General features: G+C 56.8%; 1 protein-coding gene across 6 annotated transcripts in view; it reads right to left on the bottom strand.

Annotated features, from left to right (window-relative positions):
- Positions 1-2,467: 2,467 nt before the first annotated feature.
- The window catches only part of TCF7 (transcription factor 7), a 32,911-nt gene continuing 18,069 nt past the window's right edge, over positions 2,468-17,309 (bottom strand). The window contains exons 4-12 of one of the 6 annotated variants that reach the window (XM_088023263.1): positions 12,151-12,262; positions 11,268-11,358; positions 9,715-9,807; positions 8,413-8,532; positions 7,610-7,772; positions 7,394-7,501; positions 6,579-6,627; positions 5,408-5,480; positions 2,468-4,160 (exon numbers count right to left, since the gene is read on the bottom strand). In XM_088023263.1, the coding sequence (XP_087879389.1) occupies positions 3,710-4,160; positions 5,408-5,480; positions 6,579-6,627; positions 7,394-7,501; positions 7,610-7,772; positions 8,413-8,532; positions 9,715-9,807; positions 11,268-11,358; positions 12,151-12,262 (1,260 nt within the window). In that variant the 3' untranslated portion in view covers positions 2,468-3,709. The other 5 variants (XM_028103598.2, XM_028103596.2, XM_088023262.1 and 2 more) reach the window with 5 other exon arrangements.

The following is a 17,309-nucleotide window of genomic DNA, read 5'->3' as shown; positions in this document are numbered from 1 at the left end:
GATAAAGGAGAGAATACCTGAATGGAAAAGGAGGATCTGGTCCAGAGCTCCAGGTGAACTTGAAAGAAGTACCAGCTTTGAACTACTATATTTTATATAATTTATAGCTGATAAAAGACTCCTTACTCTCTGTGACTGAACTCCTGAGAACTGCTAAGAGATAGCACAGTTCCTACCCCTAGGACAGAATTTGCTTTTTCCAGTTACTACTTTGCCTAATCCCACATTATTATTATTGTATTATTATATTATTTCAAAAAATATCTCTCCTGACCTGAGCTGGCTTTGATTCTAGCCAAATGACTATAGGAATGTCCCCACCTATGTCTCCTGCTGTTTAAGTACATAAGGCAGGGCTCTTCTCAGACCCCTTTGGCCCACTGTGGACAAATAGACCAACAAAGGTCCATTAGTTGCTCCAGGCCAGTAGAGAGCCCAAGAGCCTGAATTAGAGTTCTGGGACAGAGGTGACTGGAATAGTCGGCATTGATGGAGCCTAGGAACCAGGGTCTGTTTGGGTAGTCAGCTCTCTTTCAGGGACCCTTGGTGAACTCTTAAAGCTCTGGGTAGACCTGAGAAAGTCATGGTAAAGCAGCCTTTCTAACTTCAAAGAAAAGCCAATCAGCTTTTTTATATAAGGCAAGGGAATTGTTCTTGGTCTCAAATCTTCTACTTTGATATATAGGCTTGACAAGTGTTTGTTACCCTTGGCCTTTCTAGGCTGTTTTTCTAGAAATGCATGCAGGAACCTATTTCATTTCTTCTTTGGAACAATGTAAAGAATCAGTCTTGTTTCCCGGCACTTGTGGCCTTTCTAGCCAGACTTACTGTACAGAGTGGGCAGCGGTGCTTTAGGGACGTTCCAAAGATAGTGGGCCGCCTGGGTGGCTCAGTCGTTAAGCGACTGCCTCCGGCTCAGGTCATGATCCCAGGGTCCTGGGATGGAGTCCCGCATCAGGCTCCCTGCTCCTTGAGAAGCTTGCTTCTCCCTCTCCCACTCCCCCTGCTTGTGTTCCCTCTCTCTCTGTCAAATAAAATCTTAAAAAAAAAAAGATACAGCTAGAAAAGAGTGGCCACAGGGCTTCCTATATAAAAAAAGGGGGGGGGAGTGTGTTCAAATTGAGAGACTTGGTGCAGCTTGCTGAGCTGAGCTCCCCCTCGTTGGTGTTCTGAGTGCAGGAGAAGCAGCTGCAGCACAGATGCCAAGCCGGTTTGCCTGTTTTCTTCTGGGAATGTGTAAGGGAGGTTGGGGCATCTTGTCTTGTGAGGTCTTAAAAACAGGGCTAGTTCTTGGCTTGCAGAGAGGTGGGACTGGTGTACTATTTGAAATTGTATTTAGGGCTTCGCTTTCAAGTCACCTGTGGCCTCAGGAATGTGCTGGTGTGGTCTAGGAGGATTTGAGTTTCCTCTTTGAAGTCACTTTTTTTAAGAGGCTGGTTTGATTTTAACAAAGTTGCCAGAGCCCCCCTCTGTACCCTCACATACACAAAGGGTGCATTGTTCTTGTACCCAGTGTGCTCTAAATAAGACACCAAATCAGATGCAGCAACCCAGTCTTGCATAAGCCTTAAAATGTAGTTTTTGAAACAACTAGGCCAGAGTGGAATTCTTTAAATGGGACAGATGTCGAGAGAATGGTCTCCTCTCGTACCCTTCCGGAAAAAAAGCAAGTCTGGGATTACAACTTCCAGTGGCCTACTTTAGATAGACACTACTCTGGAAGATGACTTTATTTATAAATATTTTTAAACATAAAATCCCAAAAATAGATCTCCGTGAACATTACAATGCATGGCGACTTGGGATCTTCTTGCCCAGCTTTTTTATCTGCTTGACCTATTGAAGTGGCTTTGCACCTTTTACATTCATGATGAGTTTGAGGAGTTAACAGTATTCTTAAACATGATAGAAACTGCTGTTAAAAAGGAGGCTGTAGATTATCAAACTGGAGAGGTTTTGTATAAAAATAGGAAGATACTTTAAGCACCCAATTAGCTTTGGGAGGAAACGGTGCTATTAAAATGCTCTTTCAAGTTTTCTGATACCAGCTTATAAGAGAGACTCCGGTTTGCTTCAAAATAGGATGTGTGCTTGTGGAGTGTTGGGGTCTTTTCTCTCTGTGGGAGGAAGATGGAGCCTAGTGGTTGTGTGGGTATTTGGTGGCAGTTTACAGCCCATTCCCATATACAGGCTGGCCTGTCCCTGCATCACTTGTGAGGTCCGAGGGTTGGGGAGTTTACACATAGAGGGAGCTTATTAGCTCTTGTGGTTGGGGCTGGGCAGGGCCTAAGCCCCAATAGGGGAGTTGAGGAAAGTAATCTTTGGCTTCTGTTGATTGAAAGTCTTGAGAAAATGTGGGTCCCATGATAGAGAATAAGCCCCAAGTTTTATGGCTGTGGGTAAGAAAAGGAGAGTGTCAAGCTCTATTACTGAAACAGCTTATTCCTTAGAGTCAAGCTTTGAAAAATTTCGAAACCCAGTAAAAAGTATCTTTATTCTCATGTTAAAAAAGTTTTTGTTTGATGATGCATTAACAATACAAAAATATTTTGAACACTACAATAGTCCTTTTCTTTCAAGACTTCTTGCAACACTACACTAGAATATATGTTCTTTGGATTCTGAGAAGCCAGTGGCTAAAGTTAGGAACTAAAGGCTTTTGTTGAGGGATGTACGGGTATAGGAACAGCCCTTTTTCTTTGGATTCAGGCTATGTACAGTGAGGAAGAGGGGGGAAAAATTAAATTAAAAGTTTGTTTTTTTTTAAGGCTCAGGGTTGAAGCTTGGCTCAGAAATGGGAAAGTAGGCTGTGGTGAAAACCCACTGACTACCACTAGAGGTTCTCTGGGCTCCTTGCTTTGATGGTGATGGTCCTTCCTGCAGCCCCATCGGGAAACTGAAGCTGGCCTGTTTCGTGCTGAAAGGTAGGCACTGGCTGTCATGAGGTTTGCCCTCAGCTGCTCAAGAGCTGCCAAGACTGACACGGATAAAGCAGAAAATGGAGCTGTGACAGAGGCTCTTGGAGTAGGGAGGGATGCACACCAGGTTTTGGGCCATAATTTCTTTCAGCTGTTGAATTCAGCCGTTAGAGACAGGCTTGGGACCTTGGTAATCAGAGCTTCTGGGGAGGTTGAGTTTCTCTTGGAAACATTTCCAAGTAATCTGAACCAGAGCCAGGTAGGTCTCACTGCCCATACTTGCCTGATAAGGTAGTGTCCGGTCATTCCTGTTGCCTAGGGTGATAGGCCTAGATTTAACCCGTTCCATTCCCTCCTTGTCTTGCAAGCTCTTGAGAACATGGCAAGAGGCTTCCTTCTGGTCCAGCTTAAGAATGATTACTCCTTTTCTGTCAACGGGGCTTCTCCGGGCCTGAGAGAAGCATTGTCCTCTTGAGCATATGGTTGTGCCCATGCTGAGGTGTTGTTTCATAAACCAGCTCATTCTTGGTCCATGAAGTGTCTGGTATGGGGAGGGTGTGGCAGTGGTGGGACTGGGGAGGTGTAGGGTACGGAAAGCAGCTGGGCTCAGTCCCGCCCATCTATGACCTATAGCAGAAAAGCAGAGGAGGCAGGGGGCATCTGGCCAGCAAGACAGGTGATAAAAGGAATAGATGCAGGCTGCTGTAGGCACAAGGGATGCCCTTAATCAGATGACACGCCACCGATCTGATTCCCACCACTTGGAGCAGTTGGAATTGATGGCCCCAGGTTCAGGCAGAAGTTGTGCAGCCTCGGAAGTCTCCTGAGCCTGCTCCCTGAGAGGGAGGTAACAGGGCCCCTGGCCAGTGTCCACGTGCTTTGGGGCTCTGTCGCTTCCTCTCAGAGGATGGGCCCCTGGAGGCGGCCAGGTGTCCTGTGCATGCTAGGCTGCCTGTCTCTGAGATTCCTGTCGTTGCACCTGTGTACTCTGCAGGGTGCCGGGGAGGGCCTGGGGGGGTCCAGGGGGCTGGGAGGCTGAGAGCGGCTGAGACCCCTGGTGATGTAGGCGCCGGCTCCGCAGGACTAGCAAGCAGTTCTGTGGGGAGGTGGGGCAGCAGGAGGTATGAGGGCGAGTCCTGGGGGGCTGGGGACCCGGGGCAGCCTAGAGCACTGTCATCGGAAGGAACGGGGCTGGGGCAGCGGCCTTCTCCGGGTAAGTACCGAATGCATTTCTTTTTCCTCCTAGGAATAGTGAAGAGAGTTATCTGTAAACAGAGGGTGAATTCACAGTCATACACCACAACCAGAAAATGCTGTCCTTGCACAGGCCTAGCTGACCTCTTGTCCCCTGTCCCCAGGACTTGGGTGATGTGCCTGTGCCTTCAAACCTAGCATTGCAGTTCTGCTGGGCCTGGCCCAGACCCGGAACAGGTGTAGTTCCCAGCACAGCCACAGGGTGGCACAGGAACCTCCTGCAGGCTAGCCCTGGGGGCTGCCTCCTGTTTTCCAGGGGAGCCATCTCCTAGTTTGGGCCTTGGAGCCTCTGCTTCATGTGTTTGTGGGGCTCAGATCTGCAGTAAGGCAAAGGGCTGCACTGCTTGTGGATTCTTGGCTGGTGCTCGGGCAGAATAACACAAATGCGCCCAACGTGTGTGTACATACACACACTTAACGGACTGCCCAAGTTCCTCTTTGCCCTTGGAGAGGGAGCGTGGTGGACAGTCTGAGGGACTGGACAGTATTCCTTAAGAGTCTGTGAGCTTACTGCCTGAGGTAGACTCTCAGCCTTAACAGACCTAGCCTCCACCCCAGCCAGGCAAACTTTGGCCACCTGGTGGGTATACCTTCTTTTTTTAGCCACCTGGTAGGTATAGCTTCTTTTCACATACACACTTCTCTGTTGTATGGGGAAACACACGGGTTTAGTGCCACAGAGCCTAAGTACGGCCCTTTTGCTAGGACAGCCCAGGGATAGTCCCTCTTCCTCTCTCCCTACCTCTGCAGTCCCTGGTCTCAGGTAGGAGATGAGGTACGTGACCACTTGGCATCCAGGTGGTTCTCTACCACAGTCACCTTGGTTTTTTTGGTCTTGTTTTAGTTTTTTAGATTCAAGCGTTCAGGATGACACAGGCAGGGATCCTAACTTGAAGAAGTGAGGGAACTGGTGGACCATGGTGAGTTGTAAGCCTGGTAGCCAGGGGCTCAGGCCACTGAATGGGGTACATGAGATTGGCCTGCTGAAGATCTGCTACACTTAGCATCAGGTCGTCATTAACAGAGGACCCTAGGCACCAGGGGCCAGAACTACCTTCTTGAGTCTGCCTTTCTTTTCTCGAACATTCTCCATTCTTAGGAGACATGGGTTCCCCAATCTGTGGGTATGCTATGGGACTGGGGGACCAAAGGAGGGCTACAGGCCCAGCAGAACATGTGCAGAGTCAGGGAAGCAGCTTGAAGCAAAGGGAGGATGGTGGTGGGGACAAACCCACCTGCACGGACCACACCAATCCGTCTGCTGGTTGAGGCCAAAGCGAGCACGGCATTTCTTAGGCGAGCCAGGGTCTGCTCACAGCCATGCCAGAGGGGCAGAGCAGGGCAGAGGGCGAGCAGGCAGGCAGCAGGGCAGAGCAGGGCCCAGAAAGAAGAGGTAACATCAGTGTCAGCCAGTCACAGATTCCCCATAGGCCCCGTAGGCAGCGGGCCTCTCCCTGGCACAGCCAGCCCCAGTGGGAGCCCCAGGACCCAGAGCCAAGTTATCAGGAAAGCTGGGCACCTAGCTAGGTAGGAGAGGCAGTGGGAAGAATGGTGGAGGGAGGGAGGGGGTCCTAGCAGGTTAGCTCCTCTGTCTGGCCGCAGCATGGGAGCTGCGGGAGAAAAGCCCGGGGGAGGCCCACGGGGGTCCAGCCTCTACTGCCTCAGGGCTGCCCACCCCCCATATCTCCCTGCCCACGTTACCCGGTTTTTCTTCCTTTTTGCCAGTGCTTAATCCACCTCGCCCAGAACCCCCTCATGCTGTAGCTGAAGCCAGAGGGACGGCAAAGTCCATACTTCAACCTCAGAAAAAGGGCAAGGATTCTACCCCGCCTCAGGCCTAGCCTCGAGCTCTCCTGGGTGGGGACCGCAGAGCTGAGATAGTCATGGATGTGGAGCCTGCGTTACCAGACTTGGGGCAAGAATTCCCCCACAGTGGGGAGACCTGAAGCAGTGTGTGGCTTCCTTGGGTCCTCCATACAGAGCACTTTGCACTGCCTAAATAAACAGGGATGGGGGTGGCAGGTGACCGAGAAATGGCCAGGCACCGACCAGCCGGCTGTGGGACTTCTGGGCCTAGGCACAGCTGCACCGCCACCCCCACAGCCCGCATGCCCATCTCAGCAGGACCACAGGCTCAGTGTCTCTGGCAGAGGCTAGCTGTGAGCAGGGCTGGCAAAGGTGGGAGGGTGCGGTGGGTCAGCACGCCAGTGTTACACTGTTAAAGGGATGTCGTGTAATTGTTCCTCACATGGGGATTTGACATGTGAGAAGTGGGCCTTGTTTCCAGAGGGCCCAAGGCCTGAAGGTCTGTGGCTGAGAATTCCGCCCCTCCCTCTGGGCCAGAGCAGGGTGCTCATGAAAATGCAGGCTTGGAGAGCACTCTCTGCTGCTGAGAGGAGGCCTCACCTGTGTTGGATTCCTGGTGCTTCTCCCGTGACCGCCTTTTCTTCTTCCCCTGCAGGGAACAGAGGGAGGGATTCTGCTCAGATCTGGGAAGTGGTCCCTTGATAATTCCACTGAGTGTGTGGTTGGGAGACCTGCAGCCTTAGCCGGGCTGTTGCTGAGATTCTGGGTACACAGTTCCCTCCTCCCCAGGAGGCCTGGTGTTTTTTTTTTTTTTGTTTTGTTTTTTTAAAGATTTTATTTATTTATTTTAGAGAGAGAGAATGAGAGAGAGCACGAGAGGGAAGAGGGTCAGAGGGAGAAGCAGACTCCCTGCTGAGCAGGGAGCCCGATGTGGGACTCGATCCCGGGACTCCAGGATCATGACCTGAGCCGAAGGCAGTCGCTTAACCAACTGAGCCACCCAGGCGCCCAGGCCTGGTGTTTCTTGATGGCACTTTTTGCCAGGGCACCATGGGGCAGTTAGAGGCTCCTCCTCCCTTTCCCGTGCGGGTCTCCCTTCTGAATGGAGGCGATGACTTACAAGGCCCCTCACTCCCCTCCTGCCTATTTGGCCAAATACCAGGCAACAGCCCTGTCGGGGGAGTGCATCCCAAGTGGAAGAGAGGACATGGGCCTGCCTTCAAGGGGCAGCTTCCCTTGCTTAGCTCTCTTCAGACCAGCCATGTGAGGCCTTGGGCCCCTGCACTCCACCACCTGCCCTCCTTGTCTCTACCTTCAGGACAGTGGTCTGGCTTTCCCTATGGAGACTGTGGCCCGGGGCATGGCCTCTTGAAGGTTCCCCTCCCCGTCCCTACTGTGTGTCACTGGCCACTCACATAATTGTCCCGCGCTGACCAGCCTGGGTACAGCTGCATGTGCAGCTGCCTCTCCTTTCGGGCCAGCTCATAATACTTGGCTTGCTCTTCCCGAGACAGCGCGTGCCACTGCAGTGGGGGAGAAGAGGTAGATATGGGGTGCACCAAGGAATCAAGAGCACCAGGGTGGAGGTGGTCAGGGCCCACTCCCGCCAGCCCACCTGCCCATGGCCTCACCCTTCGGCCTAGGATCTGGTTGATGGCCGCGCTCTCCTTGAGTGTGCACTCTGCGATGACCTTGGCTCTCATCTCCTTCATGTACAGCATGAAGGCGTTCAGGGGTTTCTTGATGGTTGGCTTCTTGGCCTCCTTCTCCACCTTGGATTCTGCCTGCGTCTTCCTGAGGGGTATATGTCCAGATCACTCAGGAGCCCCCCCGGTGTCCACCTAACGCTCCTGCCTTTTTCTAGTGTGTGTCCAGTGTGTGGGTAAATGCACGGAAACGGAGGTTTTGTAAACGGTATCCTTCCCAGCTGCTCCAAAATGGATGATCAGAGCTACGTAACCCTTCCTTCCAGGAATACTGCAGCTAAGAGAAACATGTTTAAGGACTTCTCAGCCCCTCCCCTGTTGGCTCAAACCAAATCTCTGTTCCCCACCCCATCCATCCCCTCCTCCTTCTAAGGATCAAAAAACACTGGTTGGGGGAGGTGGGGGCCGAGTGCTGGCTGGCTCACTTGGAGGGATCTATGACTCCCGATGTTGGGGTCGTGAGTCCGAGCCCCACATTGGGTGAAGAGATTGCTTAAGTAAAAACAAGACAAAAACCAACAAAAAAAACCCCGAACAAAACACAGGTCAGTCAGGGGCGAGAACCACAAGATGGCTCAGCCGAGGCCGCCCCTGGCAGCCCCTGGAGCTTCTAGGTGGCAAGCGCAGAGCCTGGTGGGGGGAATGTGTCTGGCTGATGAGCAGATGGGACCCTGAGGTCTGCCCCCTTGTCCCCCTGCCTCCTCCACATTGGGTGCCTTCTCACTCACAGGCTGCGGTCATACGGCTGCAGCTCCTGCTTCGCTGAGGGAGGTATGATGGCCGGGTGGGGGATGGCCGCGGGGTGGCCAGGCACACCAGAGCCTAGCATCAGGGGGGGGTGGGTGAACCTAAAGGCAGAAGGAGAGTTAACACTGAGCCAGGAAGGTATGGGCCACACCTTGGACACCTGGCGGCCCCTGCACAGTACACGAGGACGGGGGCACATGCCACCCCCACGGGCTTGCACACAAGTACCTGCTCCCAACACACCACACACACACTGCACAAACCCGCATACATGTCATTCAGGTGGCTATGCAGTCAATCCTCAGTAGCTTTGCAATCTGCCCCCTTACCTTACGCTTTCACCGGCTCAGCCTCCTGGGGCCGTGGCTGCCCTCTGAGTCTCCTTTCTCTCCTGCTTGGACCCTCCAGGCCTCTCTCCCCACAACACGCAGAGTGACCTTTGTAAACGCCTGAGTGCCCTTGGCCACCACTGCTGAAATTCCCCCGCAGCCCACCGAATAAGACCCAGGATCCTCCATGGGACCTGCCCCGCTGACACTCTCTGCCCCATCCTTTCCCGTTTTCCATCACTTTACACCTCTAGCCGTCCCCGACCAGTGCTGTTCCCCTTGGCCGCTTCACTCAGGACATGTGACTCTTCGTGAAGCTCTCCCGGCCCATGCCCCTGCCCTAGCCCGTTTGACTGTTCGCGCTCTGTCCATACCTCCCGCCCTGGCCTGTGAACCCTAGCAGGGCTGGACATGTCTGCTGAGTTCTTGTTCCGTCCCTGGCTTGGCTCTGTCACTGAGGGAGTGAGTGAAGGGACACACATACACACACCTGTCACTTCACGTTTCTGCTCTTCTGGGGAAACCACCAGAAGGGCCCGCGGTTGGAGACACATGGAAAAGGTGGCGCCTCGGCGCGGGCAGAGCTCACGGAAGGCCCAAGAGAGCGTGCCTGACCCGCCCTTCAGCAGGGAGGCACAAAGGGGTGAGTGCACGCACACGTGCACTTGGGCGGGCTCACGCACGCACAGAAGCAGGAGCATGAGCGCACACGTGCCTGCACTGTCCCTGGCTGCCCCAGGGCGCTTGGCTGCAGGGTATGGCCCGGCCTCAGGCCCCTTGCTCTCCCACTGGCTTCATTCTCAGGCACGGCGCAGCGGGGGGCTGCAGAAGGACGGACGGACGGCTGGACAGACAACTAGCACAGGGCAAGCACTGGCCTGGGCACGGCCTCGTGTGGGCACTGAAGCCTGGGCAACAGGAAGCAGGAGCCTGGCTGCAGGGTTCGGGACTCACCTGGGGTAGGGGGCGCCAGGGGCTGCAGTGGGGGCAGGGAAGTGCTGTCTATATCCGCAGGAAGGGGACAAGGGGTAGAGAGGAGGGCTGGGCCTGTGGTTGGGAGAGACAGCTGTTAGCAGTCTGGCTACCGGCCAGATGTGGGGCAGGACCTCCCCACCGGGTGCAGGGGATCGGCCTCTGCTAGGACTCTCCAGAGTGTGTACTTGGCATCTGCCACCAGAGGGCACCCGTGCTCTTTGCTCCACAGACTGCTCCTGGCGCTTAAGGGGCAGAAATGGCAGCATCCTCCTAGGACCCAGCTTAGGAAGCGCGACATCCCCCCCCCCCCCCCACCGCCGCGTCAGCTCACCTCCAGCCTTATTTCCTGGTCAATACGGGGTTGACATCTGCCTTAGGGCTTCTGCATCCACTGTTAAAATGACTGGATTATTTTGCCCCCTTTTGATTCCTGGCCTGCCTTCAGGCCCTGCTTGGCTAAATGACCTTTTCTCCTGAAAGCCCTTGAAATCCCAAGCTGGGTGATTACAGTCCCCACTGAAAGCACTAACACGGCCCTGTCACTGTCAGGCCTCTGGCGGATCAGGCCCCGAGAGGGCAGGGGCCTGAGGGTCGGCCCGCGTCAGCAGTGCCGCGCTGGCGTCCAGAACCCCGCCCGGCCAGCTCCAATCCTGGGGGCATTCCTAGGCGGAGTCCTGATTGGTATTCAGAGTGGGGCACTGTCTGAGGAGAATCAGGCAACGGAGTGAGCTGAACACGGATAAAGAGCACGTGGAAAAGGGCAGGCAGGTCTCAGCGTGGGCCTCTGGCCTTCCCTTCCTTCCTGGGAAACCGTGCTTGCCTGCTGTTGGGTGACTGCCCCAGCCCAGAGAGGCTGCAGACCTGTCCACCTCACACTGTGGGTCACGAGCAGAGGGCCAACCAGCCTGTCGAGGCCCAGCTCCGGCTGAAGACGGGCCCTGTGGCCCACAATTGGGCCTGCTGACTTAAGGTCCAGGCTGCCTCGGGCCGGCACAGTCTTCACAGACTCCAGGGCTCTCTAAGCAGCTGGCCAGGGGCTGGGGCTTGGGCTCGGGCTCGAGCAGGCGCCAGAAGGGGGGCGCAGGAGAACTCTGCTCCTCAGGAGCTCGGCCAAGGGACCAGTCGGCAGGAGGCACTGAAGGGAGAAGGAAGTAGCCCCTTGCCCACCACGTGGCTGAGAGGTAAAAGCCTGTCTCGTGGCCACTCGTATTGTCCCCTCCCTGCCCAGGCAGGTCTCCCTTTTCTTCCTTACCTACTCTTAGAACCCTGGGCAGCTCGCCGTGTCCCCCACCCCCACGCCACTCGAGGCTCTCAGACATGGAGGCAGAGTTCACGTGCGGCTGGACTGAGACCAGGAGTCAAGGGGAGTGCAGCGGGCCGCCTGGGGAATGGACAGAGCTGCTGGACGCCCCCGGTGCCGACACAGGGCTGGCAGCAGAGTGCCGGCAGAGCAGGGTGCAGGAGGAAAGGGACCCGGCCAGTATGGGTCTCCCCAGCGCGAGGCGCCCCCTTCCCGCCGGGCCCACACTCACCAGCTCACAGTGTGGGGGAGTTGTCCCATGCTGCCTGAGGTCAGAGAGTAGAAGCCAGAGAGGTCAGGGGTCTGCAGAGGCCTGTGAACTCCTACAGGGGAGAGGGGCCGAGTGAGTGAGCTAGCCTGACCTGGGACTGCACCCTAGAGCCTCCTGTGGGGCCTCTAAGACCCTCCCTCCATCTGCTGGAGGACCAGACATACCGGTTTGTTCAGGACTATGCCAGTGTGATGACAGTGCCCCATTTACAGGGCAGAGAGGCTGGGTGACCAGCCTTAAGGATACTGGCTGGCCAGGGGAGAGGTGGAGACACTGAGGGGTGGGCAGGCCAGGCCTCACCGGGCCCTGGTCCACGGCTGGTCCTCACCTGGGGCCTCTCGGCTGGGGGCTCTGGCCTGGCTTTGTGTGCAGGACGCAGGCCCCCTGGCCTGGGCAGCCTGGGTTCCACCCACCCCCTCTGCCCCCCCAGGGTTGAGTCAGCACGTTTCCCACAGCCGACACTGGCTGATTTCAGAATGACTTTCCCTGAGGCTGAGGTGAATCAGCCATCACAACCACCACTTTCCATTTTCTCACTGGGGGGAGGGAAAGGATCCAAGTTTTATTGTCCTCAGCTTTACACAGATGCCTGCTCCCACGTCCTGGCATTGGGAGGCCCCTCGGGATTAGGCTCCTACCTCAACCTGAAGCCTTCCAAGTTTGACCTGGCACCACCTGCCCTCAGGCTCCCCATCCACCTTCCTGGTGTTTTCTTTGGGCTTTTGAGTTTGCCCAGCCCCAGGTTTTCCAGTTGTAAAAAGGGCCTAGCCCCTGGACTCAGAAGCTAGGGACTCGGCCCCCAGGCTCTGGGGCTGCCAGGCCCCTCCCCTTCCCAGATCCGTACCTTGTTTCTGGCTGATGTCGGCTGGTGCAGGTGTAGGGTGGGGGCTGCTGAAATGTTCATAGAGAGGAGAGAGTTGTGGGACGCTGTGGGCTGGCTGGCTGGCCTTGTTGTGCTGAAAAATGAGGGGGGGGTGTGAATGTGGGGAGACCCGAAGGAGGAAGGCCCAGGGCTGGGGGCATACATATAGACAGAGCCTGTTTTAGCCGTGCGGGTAGCCCAAATGTCAAAGGAAAGTGGGGTGGTTAAAACCACAGGCCTCAGGGAGGGGGCACCACTCAAGCCATCCTATGTCCAGCGGCCCTGCCCACAGCCCCGCACGCTTTGCTCAAGCAGCCCTACCACCTAGAGAGCCTCTCGGTTTCTATACACTTAATCCCAGAGGCACATCTCCCCTGTCCAGGAAATTCTTTCTGCCTCTGGGTCTGAGACACTCCTCCCCCCGCCGGCCCCACCCCCTCATCCCCCGGTTTCTCTGAGGCCCTGTGGCTTGTCTGGGGGGCTGCTCACGGCCTCCAGCCCCAGACATCAGGTAATGGTCTTGAGACCTGGCTTACCCCAGGACAGCCTGGAGTTTTCTTTCCTCCTCCTCCAGCCCCCAGACTCAGGGTTTGGAGTCAGACCCACTATTCCACCTCAGGCTTCACAGGATTTGTGGAGACAGGGAAGGCTCCCATCCGCCCTTTAACTCAGAGCAGGTGGGCTAGGTGGGGCCAGGCTCCCTCCAGGGCCAGCCCACCCAGCCCCCACACTTCCTGCTTCCTCAGCAACACAGACTCTTACTTTTCACACTAGTCACATGGATCTGTCATGAGATGACTCATGCTGGGAAGGGGGCTCCCCATGCGACCCAGCCACAGGGAGGTGCTGCTCGGGGCCAAGGCACAGCTCTGCATATCCCCAGCGCACCCCTGCACAAGCCGGGATCCTGGAGACATCATCTACCACTGAGGCTCAGCTTCCACTTGGAAAGTTCAGCTGTGGGGCTTCTGTGGCTAGGAGCACAGATAAGTGACTTCTGACTCATGGCACAGAAGCAGCAGGACATCTTTGGAGCAGCACAGTGGTGAAAGGTTGTGGCCTGGGCTCCTTCCCAGGGTGCAATTTCCCACTGGGTGAATTCAGCCAGACTCCCTCCCATCTCTGGGCTTCAGTTCCCTCTCTCGTGTACTGGAGTTCGTGATCCTTCATCACCAGGTCTGGGAAAGCTGAGGGTAGCTCACGGTGAGGAGGCCTGGCACAGGTCCCCTTGGGATTGGCTGTTTGGGGTCCAGTGAGGCGAGAGGGAAGGCCAGGTGTGAGCTGCAACTCAGCCGAGGTGTGAGGCTTCCAGGTGGACACAGGCTCACCCCCTCCCCCCGGCAGCAGCCCTGGCTGCCCTGTCCCCCACACCTGCTGCCAGGGGAGCTTGAGGCGGGCCTACTGGCTGCAGCACCCTTCCCTCCGGGCCGCCACATCTGCAGTCCCCTGGCCGTTCATCGGCCCACGGGGCAGAGCCTCACATCCCAGGACTAAGCAGCCTGCGTTCTGTCCTCAGGCAGTCGGGGTGGTGTCCCGGCAGCACCACAGCCCCCTCGTGAGCACCCTGTGACCTTGAGGAGTCATCGGCTGGCCCCGTGGAGCTCCTGGGTCTAACGTGTGTGGCCTTCAAGAACGGACTTACAGTATCTTGTCAAATGGAGAGGATCACAGGGTTGCTGTAAGGGCAAAGCCACACAACACCCAAGAGCTCAATTCCTCAGGTGTTGCGTCATGAGGAAGGGACACGCAGGAAGCCCCTCACGTGCACAAAGGAAATGCTCCTCACAGTCCTTCCCTGGCCCTGAGGTGCTGGCCTCACACGGGCCAGTTTTGGTCTGAATTTGCCAGGGGGGGGATCTGCCTGAGGGTGGAAGACCCACCTGGCAGCCCACTGGCAACCTCAGCCCTGGAGGCTGAGGACGGGGCCATGGTGTCTCCAGGCCGTGGGGTGCGGCGACTTGCCCGTCGCTGTTCTAAGGCAGGGCTTTCTGAGCAAGCTGGGAGGCTCCTGCCACGCTCAGGCTTTCTTTATCCGCGGCCCGGACCCGGAGACACAACTGTGACAGAGCCAGAGTGTGTGTGGGAACGAAGGGTAGAACGGAGGCCCCTCAGGCTTGCCGGCAAGGGTTGGCAAGAGAGGGGAATTGGGCTGGGGCGGCTACGGGGCGCGAGGACACCTGTGGAATCCTTCGTGTACTGCGTGCCCGCCGCGTGCCAGGGACTGCGCCAAGGCCAGCAGCCTTCCCACTGGGGTCCCGACAGGCTGCCCGTTCCCGCTGTAAATGCTCCCTCAGCCACCAGCTCATGTCTCGCTCCCCTTTGTTGCAAAACGCAGCTGCGCCATCCCCATCCTCGGCTCCTGTTCTTCGTTCTCGTGCCGCCCTTCAGCCCAGCCGTCCCTTGCACCGTCACTTCACCAGATGGCTCCTGTCGAGGTCCCCAGCGACTGCCACACTACTGAACTCAATGCTCAGTCTGCCTTCTACCTGACCTCTCGGCGGGACTGGACACAACTCATTTCTCCTTCCTCCTTGAAACAGTTTCTTGGCTGGGCTTCCAGAATGCCACACAAACCTGACTTGCCTCCAAGCTCACAGGCTGCTCTCTGTCAGCCTGCTTCCTGCCTGCTCACCTTCCTGACCTGACCCAAGATGGCCCTTGGCTTTCCATCTCCCCTCATTCCCAGAGTGCTCTCATCCAGGGTCACAGCTTTCCACGTCTTCATCTGATGACTGCCATTCCTATCTCAGCCCCTGCTTCCTCTAGGGAACTCCACTCCCCAAACGCCTACTCACCACATCTACTCAGAAGTCTGAAATGCTCCCCAAACTCAGTACGTCCAAAGAAGAGCCTCTGGTTTCCTGCCCCAAATGCTGTTGTTCTCCGTCTTCCTCAGTTAATGGCCACTCCCTCCCTGCAGTTGCTCAGACACCCTGGAGTAGTCCTTGACGCTCTCACATCCCGCCTCCAGTCTGTCAGTCACCTCTCACCCGGACAACTCCAGTGGCCTCCTGCCCCTCCACCAGTCCTCCATCCAGCAACCATGTAAATCAGATCACAGCACTCCTGCCCAGAGCCGCCCACGCCCTTAGAGAACCTCCAGAGCACTGTGTGGTCAGGCCCCACTCCCGCCTGCTCCTCCCGGCTCACGCCCAGCATTTCCACGTGTGCTTCAGCCTCCAGCTTCCTCCTCCAGGTGGTCTAGTGATCGCTTTCAGGGGTGCCACGAGCGAAAGTGGGCAGGGGTGCTTAGGCTCTCTGACATTTATATTAACCTTTTCAGTACAGGATCCTGGGCCAGTTTGACCCTTGAATAATGACGATGAGAAAAGCAGCCCTGATGACCTCACTGACCACAGATACAAAAATTCTGCCTTATCTTGGAATTTGGGGGAGCAGCAGCCAAGGGCCTGGGAAGCTTCCTGGAAGCCTCCGGGGCCTTTTTATCCTGATAGGGTCCTCAAGAGAGTGGTAGCCAGACATCATCAGCCTTGAGCAGGCCTTGTGACAGACAGGGCCACAGCCTCAGGGCCCGTTCCCTCAAGAACCTGGGACTCTGGTCACCATTCACCACCTAAGGGCACAAACGCCTGGAGCCCTGGCCCAGTAGGTGGGATGGAAACCCTCCACAGGTCCCTCCGGCCTGGGGGCTTTTGAATGTAAGCTCCTGCCTCCGAGAAGGCCTTGCCATCTAAGCCCTGACTCTGGCTCTTGGGCCCCCAGAACTGTAAGCCTGGCTGGTGGAGTGGGACCCCTGGAAGGAAGTCTTAGGACCAGAGCCTGGGGTCCAAGATGCCAGCTTCAGGAAGACAGTCACAGAGTCCCACTCTGCCCGGGAAGTGGGTAGGGCCGGTCTGCTCCGAGGGAGGGAGAGGGTGGCCCCACAGCACATTTCTCAGCAACGCCCCCCCCCCCCCGTCCCTGGGGAGGGCTAGCTTTGGCCAGGAAACCACAGAGAGGCCTCTCACCTGACGGAGGACCAGAGCTGACTGTCCTAGGCCAGGCTGGCTAAGCCTCACGGTGCGGAATCCAGTTCAGCCTACAGCCTGTGGCTGGGATGCATGTGTGGAACGGGTATTGAGGGGGTGGGAGGTAGGAGGCATTGCCCGATGGTCAGAGGGCTCTTTCTGTCCACCAGCCTTCCCTGGGAACTCGGGAAAAGCCTCTAATTAAACAGGAGTCTGCAGCAAAACCACAGGAGAGGTGCCAGGTGGGCAAGGGTGGGGCAAAGAGCCTACCATTCGCTGGAGGCCTCGGGGTGGCCAGGGCTCCGGGGCAGGGCACTGAGGGCCTGGCCAGTCCTTCCCACGTGGACGCAGGCTGCCCCTCAGCCTCACTCCCCAGCCCCCTCCATGTCTGCGCTGGTAGCCAGGGGGAACCGTCTGGCACAGGGCCCAGTGCCCCACGCCCCCCTCAGCCAGCGGAACGTCCCGCTCCATGGCCTCAGCACAAGGCTGTCCCAGGGCCAGGCCGCCCAGACAACAAGGTGGGGTTGCCTGGGGCCTGGCATGTGTAAGGGGAGCCCCGGGACCGGAGCTCCCCCCGCCGCCTCCTCCTGAAACTGACTGCCCAGCCTCCACGGGAAGGGGGCAGGCCTGGGCCGACCATCCCCACCAGGCCCTGAGCATCTCGATGCACAACCTCACCTGGCTTACCTGAGGGCAGAGTGCCAAGCACAGAGCTGCGCTCCCAGTAAGTGTTCACAACAGGGTGGAGTGACTACACAAAAGACCCAACAGCAGTCCATGCTCCTTGGTCAGGACGCTGCCCGGCCCCGTGATCTGCCTCTGCCTGCGTGCCCCCATCTCACACTCGCACACACACCAGGACGCAGCACTACACGACAGGTCCAGGACTCGGAGACCCTGCGGCTGGCAGGCCGGGTCGGCCACAGTCTCGGCAGAAGTCATCCTTCCTGCTGGCGTGTGGCTTTTACTGCTTGGCACCCCTCCGACTCAAAATCCACTGTCCCGAAGGTGGTCCCCATTTTTCCGGAACACCTTCACTAGCCCATGGCTGGAAATTCCTCACTGTGCTGCCCTAGCATCGCTCCTCTCGTTGAGGAGCCCGGAGCCAGGAGGGGGATCCAAAGGCAGAGCGGGACAGGAGGAAGTGGAAATCCGGGACTCCGGGGGCAGGTC

Source organism: Eumetopias jubatus, unplaced genomic scaffold (genome assembly GCF_037043125.1).
Source record: "Eumetopias jubatus isolate StellerSeaLion01/CBP00866 unplaced genomic scaffold, mEumJub1_p1.0 scaffold_5, whole genome shotgun sequence".
Classification (NCBI taxonomy): Eukaryota; Metazoa; Chordata; class Mammalia; order Carnivora; family Otariidae; genus Eumetopias; species Eumetopias jubatus.
The sequence above is the reverse complement of the archived record's forward strand: the minus strand, read 5'-3'. Positions and strand labels throughout refer to the sequence as shown.